General features: G+C 47.9%; 6 protein-coding genes and 1 non-coding gene across 7 annotated transcripts; 5 read left to right on the forward strand and 2 right to left on the reverse strand.

The window, feature by feature from the left end:
• Nucleotides 1-2,736: 2,736 nt before the first annotated feature.
• On the forward strand, nucleotides 2,737-5,155 carry F5B22DRAFT_210916 (tripeptidyl-peptidase 1 precursor). The gene is made up of 4 exons (XM_047969677.1): nucleotides 2,737-3,069; nucleotides 3,149-3,627; nucleotides 3,680-4,055; nucleotides 4,168-5,155. The coding sequence occupies exons 1-4, from the start codon at nucleotides 2,853-2,855 to the stop codon at nucleotides 4,914-4,916; spliced, it is 1,821 nt and encodes a 606-aa protein (XP_047830267.1). The 5' UTR covers nucleotides 2,737-2,852; the 3' UTR covers nucleotides 4,917-5,155.
• Nucleotides 5,156-5,494: 339 nt separating this feature from the next.
• On the forward strand, nucleotides 5,495-7,975 carry F5B22DRAFT_609194 (uncharacterized protein). The gene is made up of 3 exons (XM_047975122.1): nucleotides 5,495-5,804; nucleotides 5,886-6,084; nucleotides 6,183-7,975. The coding sequence occupies exons 2-3, from the start codon at nucleotides 6,061-6,063 to the stop codon at nucleotides 7,881-7,883; spliced, it is 1,725 nt and encodes a 574-aa protein (XP_047830268.1). The 5' UTR covers nucleotides 5,495-5,804; nucleotides 5,886-6,060; the 3' UTR covers nucleotides 7,884-7,975.
• Nucleotides 7,976-8,429: 454 nt separating this feature from the next.
• Nucleotides 8,430-10,675, forward strand: F5B22DRAFT_609197 (uncharacterized protein). The gene is made up of 4 exons (XM_047975123.1): nucleotides 8,430-9,349; nucleotides 9,402-9,766; nucleotides 9,892-10,582; nucleotides 10,653-10,675. Exons 1-3 carry the CDS (start codon nucleotides 8,655-8,657, stop codon nucleotides 9,942-9,944), a joined length of 1,113 nt encoding a protein of 370 aa, XP_047830269.1. The 5' UTR covers nucleotides 8,430-8,654; the 3' UTR covers nucleotides 9,945-10,582; nucleotides 10,653-10,675.
• Nucleotides 10,634-10,714, reverse strand: F5B22DRAFT_t113. Its single transcript has one exon. It is a non-coding gene; the product is annotated as a tRNA-Ser (tRNA).
• A 504-nt stretch (nucleotides 10,715-11,218) lies between these two features.
• F5B22DRAFT_609202 (oxidoreductase NAD-binding domain-containing protein) lies at nucleotides 11,219-13,094 on the forward strand. Its single transcript, XM_047975124.1, has 3 exons — nucleotides 11,219-12,004; nucleotides 12,070-12,147; nucleotides 12,204-13,094. Exons 1-3 carry the CDS (start codon nucleotides 11,743-11,745, stop codon nucleotides 12,755-12,757), a joined length of 894 nt encoding a protein of 297 aa, XP_047830270.1. The 5' UTR covers nucleotides 11,219-11,742; the 3' UTR covers nucleotides 12,758-13,094.
• A 781-nt stretch (nucleotides 13,095-13,875) lies between these two features.
• On the forward strand, nucleotides 13,876-15,515 carry F5B22DRAFT_656478 (uncharacterized protein; the record flags this gene model as incomplete). The annotated part of the gene is made up of 4 exons (XM_047979960.1): nucleotides 13,876-14,230; nucleotides 14,292-14,435; nucleotides 14,569-15,009; nucleotides 15,142-15,515. 4 exons carry the CDS (start codon nucleotides 13,876-13,878, stop codon nucleotides 15,513-15,515), a joined length of 1,314 nt encoding a protein of 437 aa, XP_047830271.1.
• A 574-nt stretch (nucleotides 15,516-16,089) lies between these two features.
• Nucleotides 16,090-16,973, reverse strand: F5B22DRAFT_210988 (uncharacterized protein). Its single transcript, XM_047969678.1, has 2 exons — nucleotides 16,530-16,973; nucleotides 16,090-16,464 (listed from the first exon to the last, which is right to left on the reverse strand). The coding sequence occupies exons 1-2, from the start codon at nucleotides 16,687-16,689 to the stop codon at nucleotides 16,307-16,309; spliced, it is 318 nt and encodes a 105-aa protein (XP_047830272.1). The 5' UTR covers nucleotides 16,690-16,973; the 3' UTR covers nucleotides 16,090-16,306.
• Between the last annotated feature and the right edge of the window lie 160 nt (nucleotides 16,974-17,133).

Raw genomic sequence — 17,133 nt, forward strand, 5'->3', positions numbered from 1 at the left:
CGACCTATGGGTGTTAGCCTTGGTTTGCAGAGATACACATGGGGGGAGATCACATGGCCTGCGGTCTATGTCCTCCCACGGCCGCTGTGAAATACGAATGATGAGATATTTACCATTGATCTAACCATAGACGGAGATAGATCATAAAGAATCTCTCAATGTTCCTGTTAACGATCGCGAACTGGCGCTTCTCCTCAATCACCCGAGTAGCACGTTGAACGAATACTTCGGCCTCGGCGTTCAGTTCCCAATAATGCTTTACGTCTTCCTGAAAAGGCTGGAAACTCACTACTGCGAGATTTCGCGCGGTCTCTGCAAGTTCTTGGGCCATTTCGGTCATAGCTTCCCGGAATGCTAATAGGTCCGTCTCTGACTCTCTCAAAGAAAGATTTTCCCCCTTCTCCTTGAGTTCTATCCAGCGATTCCAGGTATCTTGATCGATCGCCATCGCGCCGGCGGTTACGGGTCGTGATCGGTGAGAAGAAACAGTTTAGGTAGTGGCTTTGGTGAGGTCGACAAGTGGTTTGAGGTATTGGAAAAGATAGACGACATGCATAGCAAAAGAATGCCATAAAGACATTGGGAACAAGCAAAGCTGGATCCCTATGTCTGTGATGACTACCAGGTAGTAGATAGTTCAAGAACCAGCAGTTGGCAGGAAGCATACAAGCTGATACTTCAACTTTACTACCAGTTCGACAGCAACCTTACATATAGGTAGGGTATGTAGGTGTTCGCACAGGCGGATAGGCCTTGCCTTCGCGTGAGATGCTAGACAGGCCGACTGCTGTCAGCCAAGAGTATGATCACATAGCTGAACATAAGTCTGGTTTGCTGATGTAGTCTCATGACACTTCTTCCTGGATTATCAGTTAAGAGGGTCGAGAAGCTTGTAGAGAGAACGACCGAAACCTGCGTCTCATAACAAATGACTCTTCATCCTCTAACGGGACTACTTGTCAACCTAGCTGCTGTAGTACCATGAATAACATGTCAGCTTTAATGAGCGGAAGCAGTGTGGTGGTGATGGCTTGTTTTCATGACATACCTAACATACCTACATAACTCATCTCCTGTTTGATGGCGCATCAGGGAATCGGCGTGTATCCTACTGCGTGCATCTTTGTCCTCACCTTTCTCCTATGTAATACCGGACCGATTCAGCCTATACTGGGTTGCGATTATGCACTGCTGGCCACTTCTATCGAATTCAATCAGCTGCTTTGCTTGTTGAGGGTTTGAAGTTGATTAGAAACATAACCTTAGTAAAGCCGAAAGGTAGGTAGGTGCCCCAGATATGTAAAACACTAGACCAAAACTGGCACCTTGCTGATTTTCAGGCCACTTAGATTGGCTGCCCGTAGTATTCATACCTATGTTCTCTACGTATCTACTGAGGTAATTATACACATTGTACTTATTAAGTACTTATACTTAACCTTTAAATATTAATTGATCATAAAGTCCTTTACCTCTAAGTAGGTAACCTATATATACTGTAGGTAGGTAGTTGTAGTACTTAGGGTATTTAGTCCTTAAAGATACATAATATACTTGAGCATTGTGTACGTACTAGGTAGCTTATACCTAATCTGTATCTAATCTGTCTCGTTTAGGTAAGGTGGCCTGCTAATTTTAAGCAAGATGTGTGGAGAGGTATACATTGTATAAGTAAGTAAGTACTCCGTAGATACATATAGATAAACAGACTTCGACATAGCACATTGGGCAGATCGCATGCTCTCCAACCTTGCTGATCTTTATCGACCACTGGCCTTCCCGTATCTGCCCGTAAATGCTGCTAGTTGTTACTTAGGTAGAGTTATCCATGAAGCTTACTGATACCTAGCTAGGTACGGCAGGTAAATACTCACTAGTCCCCGGTCTGCCCGGTCTCTGCCAGGTCTCTGGCCCTGGTTAGGACTTACCGAGAACCTTGGAACGGTATGTAGAGTAGGCCAATCACTCAGCTCTTATCTTGGCCATGGCGATCTAGGTACACTAAATGGCGAGCCCCGTCAGCTCCCCAGCACGTATACAGTATGTATGTGCCTCTAGGTATGTAAGTGAGTAGGTAAGTAAGGAAAGTCAATGGTTCAGCTTCAGGCCTATATAACTACCTAGGTACTCTACTTACTTACCTGTAGCATGGATAGCGGGGTACTTGGGTAAAGACAAGACGGGAGACAAGAAACCTAACAGTCAACAAGCTTTCTTGGGACCATCCAAACCCGTCTTGGCCTGTTGCTGCTGTCCCAAGACTAAAAGCAGATAGACTCCAGCGCTCGGCCGGAGAGCTGAGTGTCGAGTGTACGAAGTAAAAGCTTCGCTTTCGTGCTGCATTAGCCTCTAATTAGCCTCCCCAGCTTTTGGAATTGCCCCGCCTAGCCACCACCGCCGACCTTCCTGAAAAGGCAATTTACCATCGCAGCTCGGTAAGTTTACCAGGCTGCACCTTGTTCATGAAGCCACCAGAATCTGACCAGAGGAACCGATACCTGACCGATGATGCAGACATCATAATGTTTACAAATGGCGATCTAATACTACGAGCGTACTTACTATCTATACACGGCTGGAAGCGACATTTTCCCATTCGTCCAGAGTCTGTCAGAGCCATTGCCCCCCTCGGAAACCCCCTGTCGACCCTTGCAGCTTGACTTCAGGGGTCTTGATGCAGGCATCATAGCACGCGAGCCCAACAATCGCGCCTGTCGATCCAAACACGAGACAAATGGACAAAGAAATAATACAAGTAGCTCCAGGGGCGCCTTTCTCTGCCACTGTTCCTCGTCCCGTCGTCCTTCTTCCCTACCTCCTCTCTGTCTTGTTGAGCTGACCCAATTGCCGCAATGGTTGGCGTTACTGTCTTCTCGGCCGCTCTTGTTGCGGCCGCGCAAGTTGTGCTTGCCTCACCGGTCGCACGCTCTGGCTACAGCTTGAAGGACTCTCACAATGTTCCTCGGGGCTGGACTAAAGTCAAGAGAGCCCCAGCCGATCATGTCATGCAAGTCCAGATCGGCCTCAAGCAAGGCAACTTCGCTGAGCTGGAGAGGCAACTGTACGAAGGTATGTTGATGTGTTGATGCTTTGATCCATTGCCAATGGGCGACACTAGCACCGTTCCTCTCGCTAACAACGAGGCCAGTGTCGGACCCAGACCATCCCAATTATGGACAGCATTTGTCTTCGGATGAAGTCGAGGAGCTGGTCAAACCAACAAAGGAGACTACGGAGCTCGTCCATGAGTGGCTCAGTGACAATGGCATTGTGGCTTCATACAACAGTGCCAAGGACTGGATCACTGTGGACTTGCCCGTCAGCAAACTTGAGAGTCTCCTCGATACTGAGTACCACATCTTTGAGCACAAGGATGGCGCCAAAGTGGCGCGAGCACCGTCATGGTCCCTGCCAGCTCATCTACATGACCATATAGACACTATTCAGCCCACGAACTCTTTTTTCCGCGCTCGTAACCAGGCCTCCGACGCCTTTGTCGACGTTGGTATCTTGGCCGATCCTAACCTTAAGCATTACCCCACCAACTCGGGAATTGGCGCCGTCTGCAATACTAGCTCCGTGACCCCTCAGTGCTTTGAGACTCTCTACAAGACCAAGGGATACAAGGTCAGCATTCCATTGGATACTTAGGAGTCCTGCGCCATCTAACTTGAAATAGCCGCGATCGACCCAAAAGAACAAAGTTGCCTTTACGAACTACTTGGGCGAGCACCCTATTCGCTCTGATGGCGAGCTGTTCCTCGAGAAGTTCCGGCCTGAATATGTCTCAGTAGCACAAACATTCCCACAATATGTCATTGCGGATGGACCTGGTGATGGGCCAATTACCGACGGGGAGAGCCAGGAGGCCAACCTCGACTTCCAAGCGATTGCTGGTATCAACCCTAAAACACCAATCATCAGCTACTCGACTGGCGGCTCGCCCCCATTCATGCCATCGAATAGCACTCCTACCAACACTAACGAGCCCTATCTCGTTTGGGTGAACTGGCTCCTTGAGCAAAAGTCTATCCCCCAGGTTATCTCCACTTCATGTAAGTCTATTAGAGCTATTGTTCTCCTCAACATGTTCGAGCCACACTGCCACTACATCTTTCCTTTGCTCATTGCGCTATTTGACGGTTACTAATCATGGCGCTTTAACAGACGGAGATGATGAGCAAACAGTCCCAGCATCGTATGCTCGACGCGTGTGCCAACAGTTTGCCCAAGTTGGCGCTCGTGGAACCACGCTTCTATTCTCTAGCGGTGATGCTGGTGTTGGTCCCTATGGAGAATGCGTGAGTAACGATGGCCTTGGCACTGACAAGTTCCTCCCCGACTTTCCCCCCTCGTGTCCTTACATCACGAGCGTTGGGGCAACGAAGAATTTTGAGCCTGAAGTCGTTGCCTACCGCCCCGCATTCGTCGGAAGCGATGGCGTCGCGCATGGTAACTACACGTCTGGTGGTGGCTTCAGCAACATCTTTGAAATCCCCCCTTACCAGAAGAAGGAGGTCACAAAGTATGTCAAGAACCTCAAGGGTGAGTACGACGGTTGGTATAACAAGAAGGGTCGCGCGTATCCCGACATCGCCGCCCAGGGCCTCTACTTCGCCTATTTCTACAACGGCAAGGAAGGAACTATTTCTGGCACCAGTGCATCCACGCCTCTTACGGCTGGTATCATCAGCCTTGTCAACGATGCCCTCTTGGCCTCTGGCAAGAAACCGCTCGGCTTCTTAAACCCCTGGCTCTACTCTAAAGGGTACAAGGGACTGAATGATATCACCGAAGGCAGCGCGGTTGGTTGTGGTGTTGACGGCTTCCCAGCTGTCAAAGGGTGGGATCCTGTTACTGGGCTCGGCACTCCCGACTTCCCCAAGCTTGTTAAGCTTGCCGGTGCCAGACTATAAGACATCAATCAATCTGTATAGTGAGCTAAGTAATATACTAGCAACATAGCATTGGGTATGCCCATATCTTATTATCTTCAGTCCGGGTTTATCTGTGATTCTCTCTTGCTAGTAACAAGGATTGATAGAGCATGTCCTTCGGGCCAGTGTGTCCTTCCATCACCTCAGTCTAGGGCCCAAGCCCAAATTTTCTCTATCAAACTCTCTTGTGGTCTTCTGTGTAGCACTCGAAAAGTGTAACCAGCCCAGCACAGTAGACTTCATACTACACGATCAAGACTCGTTGATTGGATTTTCAAACTGGCACCAACCTCGAAACACACATCTTATTTCTTGTGAAACACTAGGTATAAGAACTAGCTTGTTGAAGCAATCTCTGGTTTATATCTTGTACAAGTAAAACTGACACTTGAATACAACTTAGATCTAATCATTCTCTTTTGGCTGTGAGCCTATGCACTCCGCAATACGATGGCACTCCCCGGCTAAGACTCGAGTAGTGTAGAGTCTTTAACACTAGCATGAAATATTGTGAGTAATGTTTCTTCAGCAAGTGTCTAGGACTAAGCAAGCATCAGGTTCAGACTATTGGAAGTATAATAAGGTCTATGTTGGCTTTAATCCCAGTCCAGAGCCGTTATCTTCTAACTCAACCTAGGGCCTCACGGGTCATAGGTGGCAGTAGAGGAGAATACAACATAGTCGGTAGAGTATGGAGTAGGAAGGTAAATTGGAAGGCCTGGCACGAGCGCCAGTACGGAGGGGTAGATGCCTGATAATAAGCAGCCTACGAGACCATAACCCATGAAGCCGCAGGTTGACTTGCAGCTGCGCTAGCGCCAAGCCCTTCTGTTGGAGACAACAGCAGCCAGAAGTATATAATAAGCAGTAAGACGATGCCTAGTTGACTGCCTATGAGAGATGTGGCAGAAAAAATTCGCTGACGATGCGTTCTGATTGGTATCCAAGGCCCAGCTCTCTGCGCCACCCCTGAAATGGAACATCCGGCTGACGGTTCGCGCACCCCCGTTGATCTGCGCCTGAATAGCTTCATATACTCAAGTAGCCTCAACTTGAAATTCGGATGATTCTGTAGTCCTCAGGTCAAACCTTCCTAATTGTCAGGAAGCGCGTCGGTAATGCCATGGGCCGTGATAAAGACACAATCGTAAGGGGTCTCTCATCAATCAAAATCGGCTCTTTCCTCAAGATGAAGAGCGTTTCTGTCCGTCTCAATCTCACATGATCTGACGATAATACATCTAGGTCGGTGGCGCCTTGATTGGCGGAGCTTTGCTCGAAGCACTAAGTTTACTGCCATCAAGACGAAGAAGCGAACATCACGTTTCTGGAGTTTTTAGTAATGCGCGGGAACAAAGTGGCAACAGAACTGGGCGGTATAGTGCTGCCGTTCTTCCGAGGCATGAGTTCCAGTATGATCCGTTGCCGAATCCCACTACTCAGATCCGGCTTGTACGAATCGCTCGCAACCTTGCGCCGGGAGGCCTGATACAGTGCGAGTTGAAAGTGATTCATATCACAGATCCGTCCTATGAGTACTCTGCCTTATCATATACCTGGGGTAACACCCACCGGAGGAGGGCTATACTCCTAGATGGTGGGTTATTTCAAGTTACGGAAAATCTCCACAGATTTCTGGAACACGCCATCGAACGGATTAGCGCGACCGCGTCATCATCCAGGGGGAACAGCAAATGGATAGGGTGGTGGTGGATCGACGCCCTGTGCATCAACCAGAGCGACGTCTACGGGGAGAAGAGCGTCCAAGTGGCGCTGATGGGGGACATTTTCACGCGGGCAAGGGAAGTGATCGCCTGGATCGGCGAAGCGGGGGACAACACAAAAACAACATTCGAACGTCTGCGCGCCTTACGTGCGTCAGATCCAGCGACGCGCCGAAGACGACCGAGCCCAGCCGAGCGGCGCCTCCTCCGGGAGCTACAGCAGGACTCCCGGTTGTCGAGCGGGATCGGACATATGTTCAGGAAGGACTATTGGGACCGGATGTGGATCCTGCAGGAGCTGGCTCTCTCCAATCGCACCATCTTGGTCTGCGGCATGTACGAGCTGAAATGGAACATCATGGTCGACTTCGCAATGAAGATGCAGTTGTCCATGAAGGGGAATCCCGCGCGATCCGTGTCGATTTTGGGGAACGCCCAGCAAGCTGTGGAGAAGACGCGCAATGTATGGCTTATATCGCAGATCTACCATCACGAGGAGAAGTCCTTCGATCTCAGCCTGCTTCTGTACCTCTCGCGGTATCAGGAGGCCCAAGAGGCTAAGGATCGGATATATGCGCTCTTGAGTCTGGTGTCTCCGAGATATAAGGATATGATAGGACCGCCGCGACAGAACCAGTCTTCGTGCCAGCTCTTCGGCCATGTGGCTAGAATCGTGTTCAAAGATATGCAGCTGTTCAGATTCGCAGAAATCCTTGAACAGGTACCGGATGACTATCCCCAGGTCGAGGTACTCTGTTACAGCGCGGATGCGCGGGATGAGAGACTACGAAGGTTACGGCGTACCATGGAACGAGACTCATGTCACAACCCCTTTGCCGAGCCATCTCATCGCTGTCCTGGAGTTGATTGCGCAGTGTTTCGCTGCAATTCGTACCGTTGTTCAGGGAAGCGTTGCCTGGACGCCTTATATAGGTTCCTTGAGAGCATTTACGATAGAGCTACCGTGTACACTCGGTATTCGGGGAACCAGCAGATAGAGTTGGGTGGTCATGAAGCCTCAATATCTCGCAGCAGGTCGAGATCGTGTAGCCGCTCGAGAAGGAGCCCTGAGTCTGAACGACGGTCAAGATCAAAGGCAAGAACCATGCCAAGGATAATACATTCATTAATTGGAAGGCGCGAAGGCTTGCAGAGGCATATCTCGCCCAGTGATAGGGGTAGGTTGCATACGCGTGGACGAAGCCCTCAAAGAAGAATCTAGATAGAGACTATATATATACTTCTGATAGTTTTATTGCCCCAGTGTCCCTCTTCATGCCATTAAAAGAGCGTCGCAAACAATATACTTGGTACAGTGCTTTAGCAATCGAAAGCTTTCTGAACCGCAGTATGATAACTCATTCAACAACAGCGCCTAGGTACAATAACAAGCGGGCTACCTTGCTCAAAACAGCTACACCCTAGGAAGGTCGTGACCTACATATGTAGGTACCTACTTATGTAGTATGGACATAGAGCTTAAAAGCATATTCGTTGCTACTTAGGTTAGATTGTTTATATATATTCATTTTGTCTAAATCTTACTAACACTCTCTCGAAAAAGAACATGACCCGAACTGCTACTGCTTCGCGTGGTTCCGGCAAGCGCATTCATGCTAGATGAAGTTATAATTTCATGTCCTTAGGTAACCTCTTACATTCAATGTTTGTACCCTGAACTACATGTACTAGCCTTAGTACCTAGGTACCTTATGTAGGTGGTAGCTTCCCCCAGTACTCTCGGTGAGACCTACACCTCGCTCCTTCCAGGATCTTCTACACAGTAGCCTTACTTCGTTGCATCTCCTCGCCGTTTGTTGAACTTGAATCACTGTTGATCGTGTAACTGTGTGCTAACTTACTCAAGTATTCATCTCTTCGCCTTCCTCCTCCACGCCTTTTGCCCGCTCCTACTTCATGCCTATTAGACCTTGCATAGTCTTATCTTGTTGCACCACGCTATTTACGAAACCACATCACCCATAATTTTGGTATGTATGAATCACAAGACATCCCTAAAACTGCTGGTGCAGTCGCGGGCTGGCAGGCCTTCGCGGCTGACGGCAAAGCACGGATGGACCGTGAGTTAGCATTGAGTGCGAAATGCGACCTGCTGTTCCCTCTCCGCTCGCTTTATAATGCACCACAGCCCATAGCTATCTATTTCTACGGCCCCGGGCCCGATGGGCGATTACATCCTGAAGGCCCGCCCGTTGGAACTTTGCACTTCGCCAGATGGAGACACGAGTTTGCGGCCTTTGTAGACCCCGACGGTCTGGGATACTATCATGAAGACAACCCTATGACAATCAACGGCCAGCAAATTCGACCCACCTACACAACCAAAGGCAACCAGGTTGCCCGAGAGGTAAACTACTTCCGATGGGAGAGAGTTCCAGCACAGTTTTTGGCGGGTGTCAAAACATACCCTGGGCCTGGAGCCACCCGAGCCATTCACGACGAGTATCTCTTGAACCATGACGACTTTAATGACCACGACGTCGAAAGGCGGAAAGTTAGAGCGGATCTGGACAACAGACTAGACGAAGACCCAAAAACCATCTACCCTCTCGGCTACAGACTTCTCAAGAAGTGGTCTCAAGTCAACGGCCACCCACAATGGCAAGAGGGGGTTTGCTTGGGTGCAGATCCCGGCAACTCGGACGCGTTGACTAAGCACATAGGGTGGTGAGTCATATATACATTGGAGTAATCGAATTGATACTAATCAAATTTATAGGTTCCCCAAAAGACTACGCAGGACTAAGGCTGGTCTCGGCGCAGACCCTCAAGATGCTGTTTGGAAAGAAGTTTTCCATGGAAATGTGGATGCGAAAGCTAAGGAAATTTTCACTCCTCCTAAAGATAGATGGTCTGATGATCCCTCAAAAGTCACCACCATGACCTGCTCCAAAAGCTCTCACATGGCGCAGGATCATGACTCTGTCCTAACGTTTGACATCGTTTCTCTCTCGGCGTTAAAAGAAATCCTGTCGCTTCCTGAGCCCGACACTCTCGACGCCCGAAACACATGGCTCGATGGGCGTGCTCCAATTAGGAGACTCGGCTACCGGGCTAAAGAAGACTTGAAACCGAGCGGTCTCGCTACTAGTGAATCAGAGACGATATATTCACATCAAGTAATGACTGAGATGGTAGTACACGAGAAGGAATCCACGTCTACAGAAGAGTCACAGGTTTCTGAGATAAGCGAAAAGACAGCGGCTTACGCAGAGAAGTTGGCCATCCGGGACAATGCATCCGAAGAGCACCAAGCTGTTGAAGCAACACTTCATGAGCTCTCTATAAACCCCCCGCCTGGAAAAGAAGGCAGAAAGCCCATCTTGGAATATTCTGCATTTCGATCAAGATTGCTTGGGATGCCAGTTACCCATATTTTGGGTTATGAATGATGGATTAGGTGTTGCGCAAAGTCACATGAGCCATTGAGTTATTGAGTTGCCTTGTTTGTTGAAGTTACAATGTTTCGGAGGCCAAGAGAAAAGAAGCTGTAGCTGCATTTAGTTAGAAGGAATCTGAATGCCTTCACTCTTGGCCGTCTGGACTTCGCGCAGTAATAAAGGTCTTACTGTAAAATTAGTGTACACCGCGAATCGTGACATGATGTAAATGTATCGAGGCAGAGTGGGCTAATTCTCGCATTGCATTTGTATCATAAGATTTCTTAAAGCTCGTTTGCCATTGTGTTAGTGGCTCGCAACCCCGAAGTGCATTAGGCGTGTTGGGGGGGGGGCGTGGTTGGGTTTGATGTCGTCTGGAAACATGACAGCTTAAGGCCGAGACGATTTCTACCACTGTTTTCATTTCACAATCCCCAAACAGATGACTACCGGGACAACGCGTGTAATACCACAACCCCGGTTAAAGTTATCTGTCTTCAAGTGTTTTATCTGACATCTCACCTAGCCGTTCTAGATCAGCAGAATAATACAAGAAAAAATGAAGCAAAAACGACAACGACAGGACTCGAACCTGTGACCCCGAAGGGATATGATTTCTAGTCATACGCTTTAACCACTCAGCCACGTTGCCTCGGTGAATGTACATCATATCTTCCAATATGACTCTACACGTCTAACTTGTGAATATGTAATACACAGATTGTTAGTAGTTTTGTGAACATTGAACCGCTCCCCCAAGCATTCATCAGAGATTACTCATTGGACGTGCTGGAAATATGGGCGATAGACTATTTGTACGGAATCAATGATTTCAGGGGAAACCCTTTGCTACAAGACACTTATTGCACCATCTATCTGGGTAGAGGCGCAGATAACTACCGGACCTAGGTACTTCCTAAAGCGGAGACTTACTTGAGACAGTTCATGCATTCAGTTTTACCAAGACAGTCCTAATAACAAGCCTCATTTTCAATTCACCCATCGTATCTAGGTAAATAGCTACGCGGTATGCTTTTCTACCGCGATAAAATTCACGATAATACCGTGACTAGGTCCGATCCCATAGATTGTCGTTCTCTTTTGCAATGACGTAGTTAGAGATAGATGGTCCCGGGTCTGTGGAACGCCTGCTTACTTCGTACATGCCCCTTTTTAGGGCCAACAAACAGCGGGCTTTCAAGGTCCCGTCACCGGTGTCAGCCAGCTCCTAACGCCCGTCGCAGCGAATTGATTGGCGCCTACGTTTGCAGCTGAAAAGACGTCGGGCTTCGGACATCAGTTCCCGTCCCCTGCACGGCCTCGGATTACATAAAATCATTCGGTACCGAAGGATCTTTGTGAGACGAAACAGATACTTAAGTCGACGACAGCCCTTTTCGATGAATGAGTAGATGCCAACTTAACTATCCGCGACTTTCTATTATCTCGAGACTCCCCGCGTCGTGAAGACCATCACTGCACAGCTTCTCCTTTCAGCGGGCACCTACCCACTATTGAATTGAACCAACCACAGACGCCACCGCTGCCCGAACAGGAAGGGAATTTGGGGCAGTCCGGCCGTCTCTTTTCATAACGATCACTCTATTTTGTCTCGTGTCTCATTCTCGTCTTACTACCCTCGACTCGCATTTTATGAAACTTCTTTAGGCCTAAGCAAAGATGGCTACAAGAAGCATTCTGACTGGGCGGCTCCCCACCGTCGTGGGAACCGTAGCGCTAGCTGGTGTCGGGCTTGGCATATACTCACGATACATGATGGGCGTGGCACACGCAGACAGCGGCATGCCGCCAAAGGCCTTTGGAGGTGGCCCGGCCTTCTTGTCACTTCAACTGGAGAGCAGTGAGGTCGTCAATCACAACATGAAGAAACTACGCTTTGCACTGCCAACAGACCAACACGTCAGTGGATTGCCGCTTACATGTAAGTCGCCGCAAGGATGAAACTAGTACTTAGAGCATAACAATGCTGACTGACCCAACCAACAGCTGCTCTGCTTACGTTTTCTTGGCCGAAAGGCAGCATTCTACCCTGTGTACGCCCTTACACGCCCATCACACCTAGTGGTAAGCACACGTGACCCGCGTTGCCAAATCCTCGCGTTACTAACAATGGCCCCTAGATGAGCCTGGTGTCCTCGAGTTAATGGTGAAGAAATACCCCAACGGCAAGCAGAGTACTCACATCCACTCACTGCAGCCCGGCGATTATCTCCGCTTTGTCACGCCCATCTCGGGATACAAGTGGACGCCGAATAAGCACCAAGACATTACTCTTATCGCCGGAGGTGCGGGTATCACACCCATGTACCAATTGATTCAGGGCATATTGAACAATCCCGAGGAGAAGACCCGCATAACACTCGTGTTCGGCGTCAACACGGACGCCGACGTGCTGTTGAAGCCGGAGTTTGAGGACTTCGAGCGCCGGTTTCCGGGCCGTTTCAAGGCCATCTACACCGTCAGCAACCCCATCCCCAACTCTCCTTATCCGAAGGGATATGTCACGAAAGAGCTCTTGGGCAAAGTCATGACGGCGACTCCTGCGACAGAGAACACGAAAGTGTTTGTTTGTGGCCCGCCGGCTATGGAGACGGCGCTTGTTGGGAACCGTAAGCAGCCGGGTGGTATACTGGGAGAGCTGGGATACACAAAAGATCAAATTCATAAGTTTTAGTTTGAGAGGTCGCTTATCGAACTGTTTCTTTTGTAAGGTCTCAGAGAGGCTGCTAGATACCCAATTCATAGAATGCATGCACAGTTATACAGACAAAAAGTTTTGTTGTTTTGGTTTTTGCGAATAAGTGAAGAGCACAGATGAGCAGCAATCATGATCGGGAACGTAGTGTCAGGTAACCAATTTCTCGAAGACTTCCATGTTGAACGTGTTGGTGGTCAATACGTCGCTTCGTGTACCATATCAAGGGGCACACGAAGGAGCGTTCATGTATATAAGGGGATTTTCCCACCTTACTCTTATGATATAGATTAGGTGAACGGAACGCTCATATACCTCTCATTTCAGCGTTCCAATTCTGCCAATGCTGTCTTCAGCCTATCAAGTGCATTCACTGCCTAGCAAGGCAGCACAGAATGAGGGTCTATCTGAAGTCTTTCTTTCTGACCCTGATGGCTGACATTGACTCTTTATCAACTGAACGGTCTACCAACATGACTGAAACGAGCGGAGGCTGAATAGCATCAACTTTGAATACGAAGGCGACTCAACCAAATTCTAGAAGCACACCACGTAGAGAGGCGTACGAAGGTGTTCAGAATGTCTAGCGCATATCACAAATAGTGTTCTTGACTGAAATACAGTCACTGCTGGGACACTAATAATAGATTTGCTGATGTCTGCCTGCCATCTGTATTATGGTCGTCCTTACCTTCGATGCATTAGTTTTACTTGATGAAGTTGAGGCAAGTTCATTCTGTAATTAGCTCTCAGATGGAGGTGAAAACGGGTCATTATGAGCCGAAATCAGGCAGTAACGATACAGTCTTTCGAATTCTAAGCACTATGGTTTTCGAGCTGTTATACAAGGAATGAACGACCCAAAAATAGACTTAGCTATATGTTGGGTTTACACTTGCTTCGACTTATAGCTAAGTTGCTGCTTGTATTGGAAGGGACCCATGTTCGTCTTCAATTCCGAGTACAAACAGCAAATACTAATCTTTGGCTCTACCGATCTACTCACATAGCAGATAATCGACACGCCACTTATTTTCTAGCACGGCGTGATTCCTATACAGCCTATTTCTATATTATCGATAATCACTTCTTACAGCATGGATGACATAGAGGCCAATATTGCGCCAACGGGAATAACGTCCACGGAGACCACGTCAACGGAGGTCACATCCCTCGAAAGAAATAACACCAATGGACAGCAAGCACACAATACTCGAATGCCCGGATTGCTAATAGGTGTCGAAATTGAGGCGCCGCTCGCTATGACCAAGTGGAATGAATTGACGGCGCAAAACGAACTGCTAGATACGGCCGCATCTATAGACGAACTTGCTATATTATTCAATAATAAAGGTCTTAAGGCCTACGGCACACAACACAACGACCAAAACCAGGAGTATCGGACATGGTGTATCACTATCGATCCAAGCTTGGAGCCATTGGGAATACAATGTGATTAATGCCACCTTCTACATCCATTATTCTAGTTATGTCATAGACTAATCATCTGTAGACCCTGGAGCGGGCTTCGAGATCAAAACACCTATTATAGCCATTAATAATCCTATCTACAAGCGCGACATTCAAACTATGTGGGGGATCATAGAACCTTTCAAAGTACCAAGTATGAGGTATTGGAAGCTGTGCAGCACGCATAGTACGTTTTCTTGTTTCAAGCATTGTAATTCTCTGTTGAGAAAACTCTCAGATGTTTCATACTCCTTCGCACTCCCATCCCCGCCCCCCCCAAAGATGTGGACGGAAATGATAGGATTGACAACGAGTTCTAGTACACTTCTCTCTATCTGGATACTTTCGATTCCCAATTGATTTAGCTCGAAAGCTTGCTTTCTGCGTCGTTTATTTTGAGAGAGCAATCGACGACCTCATGCCAGGCACAATGGATCCTAATGACCAGATGCACCCACAAGGCTGGAAAAATGGCCGGTTCTATGCGAAGAGAAATAGATTAAGACCCAGACACAATGGGTTAAAGCCTTTGAACGACCTGAAGAGCTGTTGGGAGTGCATTCGCAGCGCCGAAGATATCCGCGAGTTGTATAGGTTGCTGTGTGGTGGCGCTTTTGGAGCGATTGTTGAGTCGGATGACTACTCAAGCGGTAAAACGCATAGATTGTTTGACATTGACATAGAAACTTGCGGAGGGAGGTTTTGCAAATGGAACTTCGCAGGTGTTGACGATGTTTATGTTACTATTGAATTCCGCCAAAGTGAGTGTTTCAGCTAGATCTGTAGCTTCCATTCTTGACAACGAACGCACACTCTTCGGGAAATGGTTCCTCATACTATTATACTTAGATTTGACTCCAACGAAGGACAGCTTACTGATCATCATAACGCAGTGCCACCATGCCGCTCAGCGGAAGAAACCTTGGACTGGATCGGCTTTTTAACCGCGTTTCTTGCCGCCGTGGAGAAGGTAGACACGGCCAAACTAGATCAAGCCGTCTTACCGCCATCGGGAATAACTTTTGCGAAGGCTCTAGGGCTTGATTTAAATCTCCCGCCGCAGGTCGAACGAAATTATGAAACTAAGTGGGCTGCAGACTCACCTCCATACCAATTGCCTGTTCTGCATCTGAAAGATTTTGTGGGCCACGACTTTGACTTCTGGCTAAGACTATTGGCCGTTAAAGATAAGATGGAAAGTGAGTTGGAGGCAATTTTACAAGAGGAGCAGGATAAACCCTCGAAAAGCGCAATTTCGGCACAATGAGACTTGTCCATCTCAAACGCCTGAAACAGATCGGTTAACGGCTGCGCCTAAGCAAACATTATGAGCGTTTAATCGTTGATATAGCGAATTCAGGTTATGGATACTTGCTACCATTATGTAGATTACGATCCTCCTTTTTCTGTTTTTGGCACAATATGTATCTTATTCTCTCCAGGAATAGGGGTAACTTACAGGAGTAGTTATAGCGCAGTTAGTTTGAATGAATTCAGCGATTTGTCAATGTTGAAATTAGTGATATGACCACCATAACAGAGTCTCTTCGGAACGCAAATCTGCAAGACGTTACTAGACGATTGAATAGACAACATGTTACAATACAAGCTGAGTAGAATCGTTCTTGTCGGCGATCATCACAAACTGTCAACACTGCAAAGAGCTTATATATGTACCCATTAAAATCAAAGTAGCGATGAAATCATTTTCAGTATGAGTTGAGAGAATATGCTTATTGAGATATTACGAAACAGATTATTTCACAACCTACTCGAAATTCACACACCGTGGTCACAAATACTAGTGCGGTCACTTCAGCCGAGAATTGTTAGATATTATCGTATATCACACATATATTTAATATTGGCTATGTTTATGTGGATATGACAGAGAATTTAGGGGCCAGCAGTCCTGTTGAACATAATATCTAATCTCAATCGCTAATCCACAGCTCGAATCGTATGCCAACTCTTAAGATTGTCGTGGGAAGAGTTTCCTACCCTAACTGAAGACGAAGCGTCAAGTATGCTCGGCTGTCCATCGCCATATGAGGTTGCTTAAGACTTCCAGCAGGTCACGCTGAGAATTGGCTGAGGGGGACCGACTGTGAGGTGAGTGGTCGACCCAACCAAGGTCTGTGGGCCAGAGGTGGCAAACGTGCACAGATCCCGAATATTGTAGTCGGCGTCAATGGTATCGACAGAGATACCGTTGTCTGAGGAAAGTGTTAGTCTAATCGTGAGAGCTCTGCCGAATGTGTGATACTGGAGATGGACATACTGGTTGGGACTGGGGTTCCATCAGCGGGAACGGATAGCTGGTACGAGGCAGGGCCGCCGTGGAAGGTGATGTGGGCGACAACGCCACGTTCCTCGACAGGCTGGGCCTGGGATCCGGCGATGAGGCCAAGGCCAGCGATGAGAAGGTTAGAAAACTGCATTTTGAATTGATGTTGAGTGTTGGAGATTGATTGAATAATGAAGTCAAGTGCGTAAACCGTTTGTGTTGGTGCTCAAAAATAGAGCTGGAAATTGGACGAAATGTCGCCCTTCTTATACTTGCCAGATGATGAATTATCTAATCATCAAACAATGCCGGCGCCTCGTCGCCGACAAGCATAGGACTTGCTGCTTATGCTAGAGAATAGAAGTTCACGTCAGACCACGTGAGCCTATGATGAGCCTCGTATGTCATTGGTATGGATACATAATGCGGTTTTGGTAGAAATGTGAAGATCGAAGCAAGATCACCAAACCACAACTATGACTATCGGTGTGTGAGAAAAGAGTCCTATGTATTTCCAGTGAAGCCGGAGTTCTTACAACGCCACCCGCTCCGTGGCTTCACCGAGATAAGCTGATGTATCTGACCGCAAGAAGCCTGT

The sequence above is a fragment of the Xylaria bambusicola genome, assembly GCF_022495145.1.
Source record: "Xylaria bambusicola strain CBS 139988 unplaced genomic scaffold F5B22scaffold_24, whole genome shotgun sequence".
NCBI lineage: Eukaryota > Fungi > Ascomycota > Sordariomycetes > Xylariales > Xylariaceae > Xylaria > Xylaria bambusicola.